Source organism: Muscardinus avellanarius, assembly GCF_963383645.1.
Source record: "Muscardinus avellanarius genome assembly, chromosome: 3".
Lineage (NCBI taxonomy): Eukaryota > Metazoa > Chordata > Mammalia > Rodentia > Gliridae > Muscardinus > Muscardinus avellanarius.
This window is the reverse complement of record NC_137788.1, coordinates 4845549-4860092: the sequence shown is the minus strand read 5'-3', so window position 1 is coordinate 4860092 and position 14544 is coordinate 4845549. Positions and strand designations below refer to the sequence as shown.

The 14544-nt window shown below is 54.1% G+C and overlaps 1 protein-coding gene across 1 annotated transcript in view; it reads left to right on the top strand.

Annotated features, from left to right (window-relative positions):
* DNAJC11 (DnaJ heat shock protein family (Hsp40) member C11) overlaps nt 1-12893 on the top strand; it is a gene marked incomplete at both ends in the record, with an annotated part of 56884 nt that extends 43991 nt beyond the window's left edge. The window contains 9 exons of the mRNA XM_080692170.1: nt 2203-2392; nt 4023-4108; nt 4366-4482; nt 8852-9007; nt 10062-10131; nt 11249-11306; nt 11401-11543; nt 12260-12389; nt 12868-12893. Of these exons, the coding sequence (XP_080548296.1) occupies nt 2203-2392; nt 4023-4108; nt 4366-4482; nt 8852-9007; nt 10062-10131; nt 11249-11306; nt 11401-11543; nt 12260-12389; nt 12868-12893 (976 nt within the window). The remainder of the gene's footprint in view (nt 1-2202; nt 2393-4022; nt 4109-4365; nt 4483-8851; nt 9008-10061; nt 10132-11248; nt 11307-11400; nt 11544-12259; nt 12390-12867) is intronic.
* Between the last annotated feature and the right edge of the window lie 1651 nt (nt 12894-14544).

Genomic DNA, 14544 nt, shown 5'->3' with positions numbered 1-14544 from the left:
CGCGCTTGGGAGGCTAAGACAGGAGGACTGCACAGGTTCGAAGCCAGCCTCAGCTGCTCAGTGAGGCTCTCAGCAAGGTAGTGAGACCCTGTTTCCAAACAAAATATAAAAAAGGTCTGGGAGTATAGCCTGGAGGTAGAAAGCCTCTGGGTTCCTCCCCCAGTACCACCAAATAAATAAATAAAAACGGGAGATTAGAGCTGGGAGCGGAGCTCTGAAGTAGAATGCCCCTGGTTTCAACTTCCTACTGCCACCAAAAAAAGTATAACAGGGATGAGTTTAATGTGTAACAACCAAACTAATTTTGTCTACTTTTCAGTGCTTCTTAATCCATGAGAGAAATTGTTTGCAAGTCAGTCAAAAAGTCACTTGGGTGTCCAAACAATGGCTGCATCTTTCTCTAGAGAGTCCGGGGTGGCGCTTCACCCGTCTGCCCCTCCTCCAGAGTCTCACGGATGACGCGGACGGGCAGCCTTCGGTTGGGGCTGTGGAAAGTGAGGAGTTGGCTCTTAATTTTTTGGCAGAGGGAAGCTCTTTGAAGTAAGGAAGGAGTGGTACTGCTATGAGTTGCCATGTTTATTGTATGTTAACAGCAAAAGCTTTACCTCCAGAGCTTAGAAAGGAGGCAGGATGGTGAATATTGGGCTGTTTCCTGAAGAGTGCGGCTGCCTGTCGCCTGCCCAGCACCTTCAGTGAATTCTTACTAGTGCACGCAACACCCCCTTGTGACCAGAAGGTGGGGCTGCACGCCTCATAGCGAACTTCACAGACGGCTTTTCTCGCAGCTTGTCAGTAGCTTGCACTGTGATGTATGTCAGGATCACAGGGCGTTATGGATTTTGTTTTCTTTTCCTGGTGCTGGGGGGAGCGCTCATGAACAATCTACCTCAAAGCCACACCCACCCCAGCTCCCTTTATTTTTTTTTTTTTAACAGAGTCTGGCTAAGTTGCTGAGGATTTTGCTAAATTGCTAAGTCTGGCCTTGAACCTACAATCCTCCTGTTTTTTGGTCCTGAGAACTGAACCCAGGAAAATTTCTACCTCTCAGCTGCACCCCAGCCCCCCCCTTTTTTTCCAGTAACCCAGGGACATTCTACCTTCGAGGTACACCCCTAGCCCTATTTTTTATTCTTTTATTTTGAAACAGAGTCAGTTGCGAAGGGCCTCACTAAGTAGCTGAGGCTGTCCACAAACTGCCAGCCTTCCGTCTCAGCCTCCTGAATGCTGGGATTACAAGCGTGGATCACCACACTCGGCTCCAGCCATTTTTTATTCTTTATTTGGAAGCCACCTCACTGAGTTGCAGAGGGCCTTCGTAGCTGCCGAGTCTGGCTGGGAACGTGCATCCTCCTGTCTCAGCCTCCGAAGTACTGGGATTATAAGTGTGAGTCACCACACGCAACACTTTCTTTCTTCCTTCCTTCTTTTTTTTTTTTTTTTTTTTTCAGTTTTGGAGGTGGAATCCAGGAGCATTGTACCTCTCAGCTGTACCCTCAGCCCTTTTTTCTTTTCTTTTCTTTTCTTTTTTTTTTTTTTCCCTTCTTCTGGAAATGGTATCACTAGGTTGAGACCCTCATTACTTACTATGGCTGTCCTTCAAACCTGTGATCCTCCTGTCTCAGCCTCCTAAGTAGTGGGATTACAAGCGTGCGCCACCACGCCTGGCTACTTTATTTAGAAACAGGGTCTAAGTTGCTAAGGCTATTCTCAAACCTATAGTCCTCTTGTCTGAGCCTCCTAAATACTGAAATTACAGGAGTGTACCACTAGATCTGGCTTAGAAACTGACCCAGTTGGGCCAGCGTGTGCTCAGTGTAGCAGGCTTTCACACTCCCAAGCCCATGCTGCAAAAACCAGGATGCCTGGCAGTAGAGCCAGCTGGAGCCACACCAGCCCTGTGGGGTCAGCCAGGCAGCTCAAGTGGAGCAGAGCTTTGGGGGAGGCGCTGCCGCCCAGGCTGCTTTGCGGGGAGCAGGATTGTGATCCGCTGCTTAGGACTCAGCACTTGGTGTCTGAGCTGGTGGACGGCACCGCAGGTCACAGGGGAGCCTAGAGAGACCCCACCGGGCTGCCCTCCCTGCCTTTGGCCTCTGCCCTTCCTTGCCGGGAGCTGGCCCAGGACTCCTGGGGATCAGGAGCAGGCATGGGGAGGAAGGGCCAGGACAGCCGAGAGCGGGCGTCACACATGCTTTCTGTCCGCAGCTTTGTGACGACGCACTGTGCTCTGCAGTTTTCGTCCCGTGGGATCCGGCCTGGCCTCACCACCGTCCTCGCCCGGAACCTGGACAAGAACACCGTGGGCTACCTTCAGTGGCGATGGGGCATCCAGTCGGCCATGAACACAAGCATTGTCCGCGACACGAAGACCAGCCACTTCACTGTGGCCCTGCAGGTGAGCCGAGGACTGCAGTCTCCTGAGGACAGAGGCTGCTGCTCCTGGCACTCGCCGAGCCTGAGGTCCTGCCGGCCGATCGCCCTTCTCGCGTCTGAGCACCGGGCAGGCTCAGGAGCAGTCTGTTGGGGCGCCCGATGTTAGGACTGTTGTGCCCAGATCATCCCAAGGCAGAGTGGCATCGCACCATCTCAGGAAGGCCGGTGTCCTGGCGGGCGCCCTGGTTCACAGAGGAAGCCCCGGCTGGGTGGCAGCCTCAGGCGCACTGGCCAGGAGCCAGGAGAGGTCGGTGGGCAGCTGCTGCCCGGCTTCCGCCTCTGGCCTCCTCCTCCCAACAAGGCTTGATATTTCTGTAAGTTCTTGTTTTTCACAAGAAGCCAGAAAAGTGGGTTTGGTGTGAAATCCCCCAACTTTTGTTTTGCACAGTGCTGGGATTGAACCGGGGCTTGTGCGTGTTAGGCAGGGGCTCTGCCCCAGCCCCGTCTCCCCGCTCTTACACAGCTGTGTGCGCCACACTATTGCCCCAGCGCCGGCCACATGCACGGCTGTCCCGGGAGATCGCACCTCTTAGCACCTTCGCCAGCTGAGTTTGCGTAGACACGGTCACGTCTGTGGGACAACGGCCCCTCACAGCACGCTTCTTGGAGTGTCCCTGTCGTTAGGAAATGTGTGGCTGCACTGGCCGCTCGTAGATTTTCACAGGCCCGGCACAGCTGTGCCTGTGCTTAAACCATGCAAGCATGCACACCAGGCGTGGTAGTGCACACCTGTAATCCCAATTCTTGGGAAGCCAAGACAGGAGGATTGCAGGTTCAAGGCCAGCCTCAGCAACTTAGCAAGGCCCCGAGCAACCGATGAGACCCTGTTTCAAAAAAAAAAAATACAGCCAGGCATGGTGGTGCACACTTGTATTCCCAGCATTCAGGAGGCTGAGACCGGAGGATCGCAGTTCCCAGCCAGCCTCAGCTACTTAGTGAGGCCCTCTGTAACTTAGACCCTGTTTCAAAATAAAGAATAAAAAAATAGGACAGGGGGTGTAGCTCAGAGGTCAAATGCCCCCGGGTTCCATCCCCAAACCCGCATAAATAATAAATAAATAGATAAATAAATAAAATTTAAAAATTAAATGTGGCTGTGGATTTAGTTCAGAGGTAGAAGGCTACTAGGTTCAATCCCAGTTACCAAATAATAATAATACAACAGGCCAGCCGGGTGGCGCACAGTTGTAATCCCAGCATTTGGGAGGCTGAGACTGGAGGATTGTGGTTTACAGACAGCCTCAGCTACTTAGTGAGGCCCTCCGTAACTTAGACCCTGTTTCAAAAACTAAAGAATAAAAATAGGGCGGGGCTGTAGCTCAGAGCTTGAATGCCCCTGGGTTCCAACCCCAAACCTGCAATAATAATAATAATAATAATAATAATAATAATATTACTACAGGCCTGTGCACAGAGCTGCCCAGTAGCTGGTGCACAAGTGGGCGCCACCTCTCGGCACAGCTGCGAGGCCAGCCCGTGTCCTTCCTCCCACCTCTCGGCAGAGCTGTGAGGCCAGCCCGTGTCCTTCCTCCCGCCTCTCGGCAGAGCTGTGAGGTCAACCCGTGTCCTTCCTCCCGCCTCTGTCTCCTCAGCTGGGCGTCCCTCACTCCTTTGCACTGATCAGCTATCAGCACAAGTTCCAAGATGATGACCAGACTCGAGTGAAAGGGTCCCTCAAGTAAGTGCCGGCCGGCCACGGCGGGGCGCGGGCTCTGGAGGGGTCTCAGGGCGCCTGTTCCCGTGGCCTCGGCGTGGCGGCAGCGACACAGCCACTGGGCCTCCCGCGCTCTCGGCTACCCGCTGTCAGTGTGAATCGCTCCTGTGGGTAGTGGCAGGGCATAGAGGGAAGGCGCAGGACACAGCCTGGTCTCCAGTGGCAGCTCCCCGGGGTAGTGGGGAGGGGACCAGGGACTGAGCGCACTCTGCGCCCCACAGGGCGGGCTTCTTTGGAACGGTGGTGGAGTATGGAGCCGAGAGGAAGATCTCCAGACACAGCGTGTTGGGCGCGGCCGTCAGTGTCGGAGTCCCGCAGGGCGTTTCTCTCAAAGTCAAGTAAGTTGGCCATCGGGCCCTGGGCTGCTCTGCTTCCCCCAGCGCGGCCCTCGCTCTCCTTGAGCCAGGTAGCTTGTGCTTACTGCTTCTTGCAATCCCAGTACTTGAGAGGCCGAGACAGGAGGATTGCAGGTTTGTGGCTGACCCCAGCTACTTAATGAGACCCTCGAAACAGTGAGACCCTGTTTCAAAATGAAAAATAAAATGCCGGGCGTGCTGGGCACGCTTGTAATCCCTGCGCTTGGGAGGCGGAGATAGGAGGATCACGCAGGTTCGAAGCCACCCGCGCTGGCTTAAGAGACCCTTTTTCCAAAAATAAAATAGGTCTGGGAGTGTAGCCCGGAGGTAGAAGGGCTTCCAGGAACCCCAGTACCACCAAAAAAAAAAAGAAAAAGAAAGAAAGAAAGCTGGGTATGGTGGCGCATGCTTCCCCTGTTGGGAAGTTGAAGCAGGAGGATTGCAGTTCAAGGACAGTCTCAGCTACTACTTAGGGAGGCCCTCTGCAACTCAGTGAGACCCTGTTTCAAAATAAAGAAGAGCCGGGCGTGGTGGCGCAGGCTTGTAATCCCCGTGCTTGGGAGGCTGAGACAGGAGGATCGCGCAGGTTCGAAGCCAGCCTCAGCTGGCTTAAGAGACCCTGTTTTCAAATAAAATATAAAATAGGTCTGGGAGTGTAGCCTGGAGGTAGAAGGCTCCTGGGTTCCATCCCCAGTACCACACACACACAAAAAAAAAAAGAACAAATATAGGGCTTTTTACCTCCAAGGTAGAAACTGTGCTATTACCTATCACTGTTATCAGTGTTTATGATATCAGAATGAGATTGGATTCGTCTTTGAAAATAGTCCATTTTCAGTGAATTTCTCAAGAAACTGCTAAGAAATACATCCTTCATATTGACATCTGATTGTAGGTGCTGGGTGTGGCTCTTGATTGCCAAGAAGTCACAGTCCAATAAGCGTTCTGAAGGAAGGCTGAGGCCACAGAGCCGCACATGCAGTCTGTCCACAGACCGTTGGTCTTTAACTTAACCCTTTGGAAGAAGTCAGTGAGTGGGTGTTCCCTTGAGATTCTTTGGGTTTATTTTTGGGTTGTTTTGTTTTGTTTTGTTTTGTTTGCAGTGCTGGGGATGGAACTCAGGAGCATTCTACCCTGAGCTATACCCCAGCCCTGATTTTTATTCTTTATTTTGAAACAGGGTCTCACTAAGTTGCAAAGGGCGTTGCTAAGTATTTGAGGCTGACTGTGAACCCATGATCCTCCTGTCTAAGCCTCCCAAGTACTGGGATTATAAGCATATGCCACCATGCCTGGTTTAAAATTTAATTTTAAACAAGACAAATCAGTGTCTGTACTTTTGTGCCAACATCCATGACTTCCTAATGGTTGTCTTATTTTTTCCATATTTTTGCTGTAAACATTGAGAAATATACCATGGACAAGCAGTAAATCAGACCACACATACTGAAATGCGAATGGTTTAGCAAAGAATATAAATGGAAGTAAAACGGTCCTGCTTTTCTTCCTGCTGTGGCTGTTAAAACAACAAGGGCCCCGAACCAGAGCCTGACCGAGGCGGTCCTCCTCGCGGTGCCTCCCACGGTGCCGCGAAAAGACCGTGTCCTGCCGATCCCAGCCTGGTTAGCTTCACTAAGACTTGTTTTGTGGCCTAGTATATAATCAGTCTTGGTTAATATGCCACGTGCAATTGAAATAACCGTGTTCTGTGGTTGTCAGCTATAGTGCTCCCTCCATAATACCAGTCAGAGCAAGGTGATTGACAGCAGGGTTCACTGATTAGCGAGAAGGGCCTGTCACTCAGAGGAATGTTAACTAACATCTTCAACTCTGACTGTGAAATTTTCTATTAGATTCTTTTCTGTAGCTTCTGGGGGTTGAACGCAGGGCTTCTTACATCTGGGAACGTGTTCTCCAACCGAGTTTATCCCCAGACACGTTTTATTTTGTATTTTTGAGATGAGGTCTCACCATTTTGGCCAAACTGGCCTTGAATGTGTGGTCCCCTGCCTAAGCCTCCCCAGCTGCTGGGATTACAGGCATGCGCCTCCACGCCCGGCTTCGTCTCTTCTGTTCTTGACAAGACCTATTCTGAGGAGTCTGAACACATTTCAGGTAGCCGCCTCACAATGCATACCCGCTCACTCCACCATTCCTGCGGCTGGTCTCTGCTCATTCCTGCCCGGGAGCACATGTGTATGTGCGCTAGTAGAACCTGAGTGTGAAGGAGACTCTGTAGTGACGAGCTCTTCTGCTGTACTTCTCAGTACAGAGGTCGAGCTTTCATTTTGGAGTCCAGCTCAGTTGGCTGGGCTCCTGCTGCAGTGGCAACAGCCGGATCTCATAGTTAGTTAAGCCTTGCTGTCCGCTCAGAGACCCGGCCCCCGAGTCCACACCCTTCGGCACCCAGTGCTCCCAGCTCTGGCTTCCCTTCTCGGGGCCACCCTGATGCGAGCGCTTTCTGGCCACCAGGGTTTTCCCAAACTGAGCCTTGGATCTTCTCAAAAACACAGTCCCAGCCGGGCGTGGTGGCGCACACTCGTAATCCTAGCATTTGGGAGGCTGAGACCGGAAGGTCACAGTTCGTGGACAACCTCAGCTACTTAGGCCCTCTACAACTCAGTGAGACCCTGTTTCAATATAAAGAATAAAAAATAGGGCAGGGAGCCGGGCGTGGGGGCACACACTTGTAATCCCAGCATTCGAGAGGCTGAAACAGGAGGATCGCGGTTCGTGGACAGCCTCAGCTACTTAGCAAGGCCCTTTGCAATTCAGTGAGAGCTGGTTTCAAAATAAAGAATAAAAAACAGGGCAGGGGGTGTAGCTCGGAGATCGAATGCTCCTGGGTTCCATCCCAACACCTGCAAAAAAAAAAAAGGGGCAGAGTGTGTATATTGGAGGTTGAATGCCTCTGGGTTCTGTCCCCAGAACAAAAAAAAAAAAAAAAAAAAACACAGGTCCTTTATAGTTTTTGGCCAGCTTTGTGGTTTCAGCTGAGACTTATCCTCAGGCTAAGAGCTATTTAAAAAAAAAAATAGAAGGCCAGATGTGGTGGTGCACGCCTGTAAATACCAGCGATTGGGAGGCTGAGACAGGAGGATCGCAGTTTGCGGCCAGCCTCGTGTACTTAGTGAGGCCATTTGCAACCCAACGAGACCTTGTTTCAAAATAAAGAATGAAAAATATGGCCGGGGATATAATTTGGAGGTAGAATGCCCCTGGGTTCCATCCCCAGTATTAAATAAATAAATAGAAGACAGGGAGTGGGTGGGTAGATAAGTGGTTGCTTATTAACATACACAGGCCCTGGGTTCAATCCCCGGCACCAAGGGGGGAAAAATAGGAACTTGCCAGTGCTAGTCCATTTTTCTAAGTCTCCAGTATTTTACCTCCAAGCTACACACCCAGCCCTTTGTGTAGGGTACCAAGAACACCCAGTATAGACTGGGTACACCCAGGAGTGTTCTACCTCTGAGCTATACCCCTAGCCAAATGGTCTTTTTTTTTTTTTTTTTTTTTAAACCCAGGGGCGTTCTACCACTAAATTCACGCCCCCCCCCGCCCTATATATATATTTTTTATTCTTTATTTTGAAAAGGTCTCATTAAGTTTCAGAAGGCCTCTCTTAGTAGCTAAGGCTATCTTCCAGCCGTGATCCTCCTGTCTCTACCTCCCAAGTACTGGGATTACAAGTGTGTAGCACCTTGCCCGGCTTTATCTTTTATTTTGAAACAGGGTCTCACTGAGTCACTGAGGGCCTCACTAAATTGCTAAGACAGGCCTCCAACCTGGGACCCTCCTGTCTCAGCCTCCCATGTACTGGGATTGCAAGCATGAGCCACCTCTCCTGCCAGATTTATTCAATGTTTTATGGTCTTTGTTTTAAAATAAAAACAATCAAATGCTAACCTCCAGCCCAGCAAGGTGCAAGTAGGGAGGCTGAGGCAGGAGGATCTCTTGAGCCGAGGAGTGGGAGGCCAGCCTGGGAAACAGCGAGCCCCCCCCCCCCAACCAGTGAGTGAGTGGAAGTGTCTTTGCTTTTGAGTCTGTGCTCCCAGGGCCTGGCCGGGCAGGCAGCAAGCTCAGCCAGACTGGGCGCAGCAGAGCCCCCTTAATTTGCTAACTGGTGCACTCCATGGGCCTCTTTGGAGCGTAGCAGTTAAGGGCTGGGGTGTGGCTCTCCGGGACACCTGTCCTCTCAGAGCCTTGGCCCAGCCCAGCCGTAGGGCCACCGCCGTGCCCCTTCTGTCCAGCACGGCGGGGGGACTGCGGCGCGTGGGAACTGTCTTCCTGGGCCGAGCCCCTCCGCTAGAAGCCTTGCTCACCTCAGGCCCTGTTTATTTCTCCCCAGGCTAAACAGAGCCAGCCAGACCTACTTCTTCCCCATTCACTTGACGGACCAGCTCCTCCCCAGCGCCGTGTTCTACGCCACCGTGGGGCCACTCGTGGTCTACTTCGCCATGCACCGCCTCATCATCAAGCCGTACCTCAGGGCGCAGAAGGAGAAGTGAGTGAGACTGTCCAGGTCCCCACTGAGCCGCCTGGCCGCATCCTCCTTGCCTTGAAGTAACCAGGTCCTGACCGGCGCAGCACAGAACTGCTCGTCCTTCCTCTGTCACTCCCACTTAGAAAGGAGTAGAGCTGATGTGGAAAGCGGAGGCTGAACCAGGAGCAAAAGAAACAGGCGCTTTCCTTTCTCTCATCGAAACTGTTTCTTTTCCTGGCACCAAGTTTAAGAGTAATCCACTTTTGTGGAAGGGACACACACTAATCACAAGCCTAGAAGTCAAAGAAAGGAATTTATTTCGTTGTTTCTTGTACTTAATCCACTGGGGCACAGCATTAACCCTAAATCCTAAGGCATCCCTGCAGAAACCAAGGGGAGTTGGATGCGGTGTTTTGCAGCGATCTGCATTGCCAGAGCACTGAGCCTAGAGGACTTGGGGAGAGGGGCTTCTTGTTGTTTCTTGAAGGTGATCTGCGGGGCCCAGCATTAACCTAACCCTAACGCACCCTGCAGAAGCCGAGGGAGCTAGATGTGGTCCTGTATAGCGGTCCGAATCGCTAGAGCACGGAGCTTGGAGAACATGGAGAAGGAGGCCTCTCCTGTTCCGGGTTTACTACAGCCCAGGACCCAGTGCCCTGGAGGCCTAAGGCCCGGGACAGGATGTGCTAGGGCAGGTCCTCCGACCAGTGCTGCGCGCTGCCCGAGTCTCCGCACTGGGCTACAAGGAGGTATTTCTCTGCACGCGAAGCAGTCAGAGTTGTTCCTCCCAGAAGTGCTCTGATAGCCCCCAAGGGGCGGCGGAGCTGAGACTCTTGCCAGGTGTGGTCTTTCCTGGGGGGCCACAGTGGCTTCCTGAGGGCTCGGAGGCGGCAGGGAGGAGCGAGAGCCTGAGACAGAAGGAAGGCTGCGCGGCCTGTGACTCGGGCTTGTGTGAGGTCATGCGGAAATACTCAGAGCTCTAGAGCTAGAATCCAGTCAGATCACAGGCTGCCCGCTGGGCTCGGTCCGGCAGTGACGGTCACGCTCACACACGCCTGCTCCTCTCTCTTGAAAGGGAACTGGAGAAGCAGCGAGAGAGCGCCGCCACCGATACCCTGCAGAAGAAGCAGGAGGCGGAGGCCGCGGTGAGTGCTGCGCGGGCCTGGGGCGCCTCTTCACGTGGTTTTCTCATGCTGGGGTTGCAAAGGAAAACACTTCCAGCCTGTGGGGCTCAGCTGCCCTCCTTCTTTTCTTGCCCGGTAACGTGGATCGCAATTCTAGGGACTTTGGTGCTTGTCCCCAAAGACAGCCCTCCAAAGGCATAACAAGGTTTTCTTTGTGGTACAAGGAATTGAAATTTGGGGTGTTCTACCTCTGAGCTGTACCCCTGGCTTTTTTTATTTTTTTATTTTGAAACGGTCTCATTAAGTTGCTGAGACTGTTCTTGAACCTGCAGTCATCCTGTCTCAGCCTCCCAAGGACTCGATTACAAGTGTGTGCCGTTATACCCAGGGTTTTTAAATCATACCCAGAGCCAGGCGTGGTGGTGCACGCTTGTCATCCCAGCATATGGGAGGCTGAGACCTGGAGGATCACAGTTCGCGGACAGCCTTAGCTACTTAGTGAGGCCCTCTGCAACTCGGTGAGACCCGGTTTCAAAATAAAGAATAAAAAATAGGGCAGGGGGTGTAGCTCGGAGGTCGAATGCCCCTGGGTTCCATCCCCAGACCCGCAAAAAAAAAAAAAAAATCATAACCAGGCCAGGTCCAGTGGTGCATGCCCGTAACTGTAGAGACTTGGGAGGTGAGGCAGGAGGGTTGCAAGTCGGAAGCCAGCCTGTCAAGTCCAAGGAGACGGGTGTGGCACACGTGGGCTCAGTCCCCGGGCCCTTACACACACACACAGGCAGCCCATATTGTCCCCTTTCTCTTCCCTGTGTACTGCTTGTTACGGGAAATGAGGGAGCAGGGGGACCATGGGGTTCCCGTGGTCAGAGGAAAGGCGTCCTGCCAGTCCTGCATGGCTGGATTGTCCAGTCTGGAGTGTCCAGGCCTGAGCACGTGCCCATCTCGGGGTGGTGTGGCACTGCCCAGCCAAAAGGGGGGACACAGGTCCCTTCTCAAGAGGAGCTGGGCCGGCGGGGTGGAGCTGAGCCTCGGCACCGCGCCCTTCCCTTGCACACCCGCGGCTGCTGCTTGTCTGGCCCCCCCAGAGGTGCGCAGCCTCAGTCGGCCTGATGCGGGGTGTCTTGCTCGCCTGCAGGTTCGGCTGATGCAGGAATCTGTCCGCAGAATCATTGAGGCAGAAGAGAGCAGGATGGGTGAGGAGAGGCGTCCCCGCTGGGCTGGGCTGGGGCTGCTCGGGACTCGAGCTCCGAGGCGGCGGTGTCTGGAGCCCCCTCGCTGTGTCCCCAGGGCTCATCATCGTCAACGCCTGGTACGGGAAGTTTGTCAACGACAAGAGCAGGAAGAGCGAGAAGGTGAAGGTCATCGACGTGACCGTGCCCCTGCAGTGCCTGGTGAAGGACTCGAAGCTCATCCTCACGGAGGCCTCCAAGGTACGGCGGCGTGCGGAGGGAGGCCAGGCCTCCGCTGGCGCCATTGACCTTCGCGCCCAAACCCACTCGCTCACATGCCCAGCTCCTGTGCAGGGGCGGCAGCAAGCCAGGCACACACTGCCCCCACACTTCCACACTGCCTTCGCTCGGCTCCAGAGACAGCGCTTAGGGAGCCCCTCTCAACTCGGTGAGGCTGTTTCAAAATAAAGAATAAAAAATAGGACTGGGAAGCCGGGCGTGGTGGCGCACACTTGTCATCCCAGCACTCAGGAGGCTGAGACAGGAGGATCACGGTTCATAGACAGCCTCAGCTACTTAATGAGGCCCTTTGCAACTTGGTGAGACCCTGTTTCAAAATAAAGAATAAAAATAGGGCTGAGGGTGTAGTTCAGAGGTAGACTGCCCCTAGGTTCCATCACCAATACCAAAAAAAAAATAAAATAAAATAGAACTGGGGTGTAGCTCAAAGGTAGAACACTCCTGGGCTCAGTCCCCAGAAAGAGGATCAGCTGTAGCAGGAGCCAAGAGCCTGGGCTCTGCCAAGGAGGAATCCACGGGCGGGTCGGCTCTGGACGAAGCCCGGGCTGTCCGGAGGGGCTCCGGCCACGACGGGGTGGGGGGGCGGTGAAGAGGCAAGCCCAGGGCGCGGGTAACACTTTGAACTTCTCATTTCTTCTCCAGCCTCATGGCTGGGCGATTAACGCTGTGTGTTGCAGGCGGGGCTGCCGGGGTTCTACGACCCGTGCGTGGGTGAGGAGAAGAGCCTGCGGGTGCTCTACCAGTTCCGAGGCGTGCTGCACCAGGTGACGGTGCCTGACGGCGAGGCCCTCAGGATACCAAAGCAGTGTGAGTGGCTCCCCAGCTCGCCTGCCCATGCAGCGTGGCTTCAGGGCTTCAGGGCCGCTCGCGTGAGCGTGGCAGCCTCCTCAAGCAGGGCGGTGCCCCAGGAAGCAGCGCCAGCCCTTCGCAGGAGAGTCAGCTCACAGCTGGCACTGCAGCTGGGGCAGCAGGCGCAGAGCAGAACCCGCCTTCTGGTCACTCGCAGCCCACGGGTTGCTGGGCCCCTCCAGCAGGAAGGGCATGGACACTGTTGCCTTTTAGCTGGGCATGTGGTGCACAGTAACCCCAGTACCAGGGAGACTGAGACAGGAGGATCACAGGCCCAAGATCAGCCTCAATAACTTAGCCCATCTCAGAATGAAAAAGGGCCGCGGGTGTAGCTCAGAGGTAAAATGCCTCCTACGTTCAGTCCCTCATAAAAAAGAAAAAACACAGAGTCAGGGGTGTCTTACGATCTAGCCTGAGTGTGTCTTTTCTTTTACAGCTCACAGGATCGATACAGATGGATAAACCACTTGAGAACCTAATTAAAAAGAGGCTACGAAAAGTCTTTTCCTCGGAGTCTACAAATTTGGAAGCAGGGAAAAACCCCAGACATCAGATGTTTCTATTTTATTTAATTCCTCTGGGAGGTGGTACCATATCAATTATGTGAAGGGAGAGCCCACCGCAGCCTCAGGGGTGCTGGGAGGGGCAGCCCCGCCCTGGGCCAGACCCTGCACGGGCTGACGCCGGCTTTCCCAGAGGATCACGTTCCCAGAGGGCAGGGCCGGCCGCTCCCGAGGGTCTCTGCCGCACACCTGCAGCCTGCCGCACACCTGCAGCCTGCCGCCGTAGTCCTGTCGCCTGGAGGTACTCACCGACATCCTGCCCTCACACGCAGGACTTTTCCTCAAGCCCGTCTTGAACGCAGGACACAGGGCAAGGAAGGAAGGCGTTGGCGCCGGGTCTGCAGGCGAGGGCGCCCGCTCCGTCGTCGACTGACTTCCCACCGACCACCTTCCTTTGCTGAAGTGCTACGCAGTGAACCTGGCGAGGGCTGGGGGTTTATAAAACTGCTTTTTATCTGAGAACAATCGGGCTTGGAAACGAGTCTCTTTTATCCTCACTCCCAGAACTTCTCAAATCATTCCTCGGACCCATCGGGGCCCAACCTAGGGCCGGGTGCTGCCTGATCCCACCCCCTCGCCCCCAGCAGGCTGCCCGGCGGCCATGCTAGAGCTCAGGGTTGGAATGGCAGGCTTGCAAGGAGGGTGGGCGAGGGCCAGTGGCCTGCAGCCATGCCTGCAGGTTGGGACTGCAGGCCCCAGGTGCCATGCCTGGGGAGTGCCAGCAGGTGTCGCTGCTGCTGCCCACGGGGGCTCTGAGGTGCCTGGAGACCCCTTTACTTACTTTCTGGAGCACCTCAGGCAGCCGCCATTCGCAGCAGCCCGCGGCTACCTGCTGGGCAGGGCCCGTCGCCTGGGTGGATGGCCACCAGCTCCCCTATAGCCGTCCTGACAGTCGGGCTTCTCCCCCACTGGGATCCAAGTCTTTGCTGAGAACCCCGCCTCTGGGTTTTAAAAGCAGTTGTGTTGATCCTGTAATATTTACCAACTTTTTCTTAAAGGGGAAGTTTCTGCCCACAGGCTGGCGAGCAGCCATAGGCGCGGAGCCTTGCTCAGCGGCCCACGTCCCCCTGCGTCACTGCTCAGGTGTCTGAAACCGGCCGTTGAGGGGCGCGCTTCCTTCAATAAACTGACGTGAGCACTGAGGGCAGTGCTCCAATTGCGCTGTGTTCGTTTCAGGAGTGAGCAAAAGTAAGTGGCAGCCTCTTCGCACAAGGCTGGCGCCCGCCCTTGATTTTAAACCACATTTTAACTTGAAGCTGTGGTTTATTTGGGGGGTTTGCCACACTGGGAATTAAACCTAGGGCCTCAAGCAAGTAGGCCCACTGCCGAGTCTGTTTTCTTCTCCTTTTGAGGTACTGGGGATGGAGCCCAGGGACGGTCTACCTCGGAACTACACCCCCAGCCCTTTTTTTTTTTTAAAACAGCCTCACCTTGCTGGGCGTGGTGGCGCACGCTTGTAATCCCCACGCTTGGGAGGCAGAGACAGGAGAATCGCGCAGGTTCAAAGCCAGCCTCACTGGCTTAAGAGACCCTGTTTCCAAATAAAAATA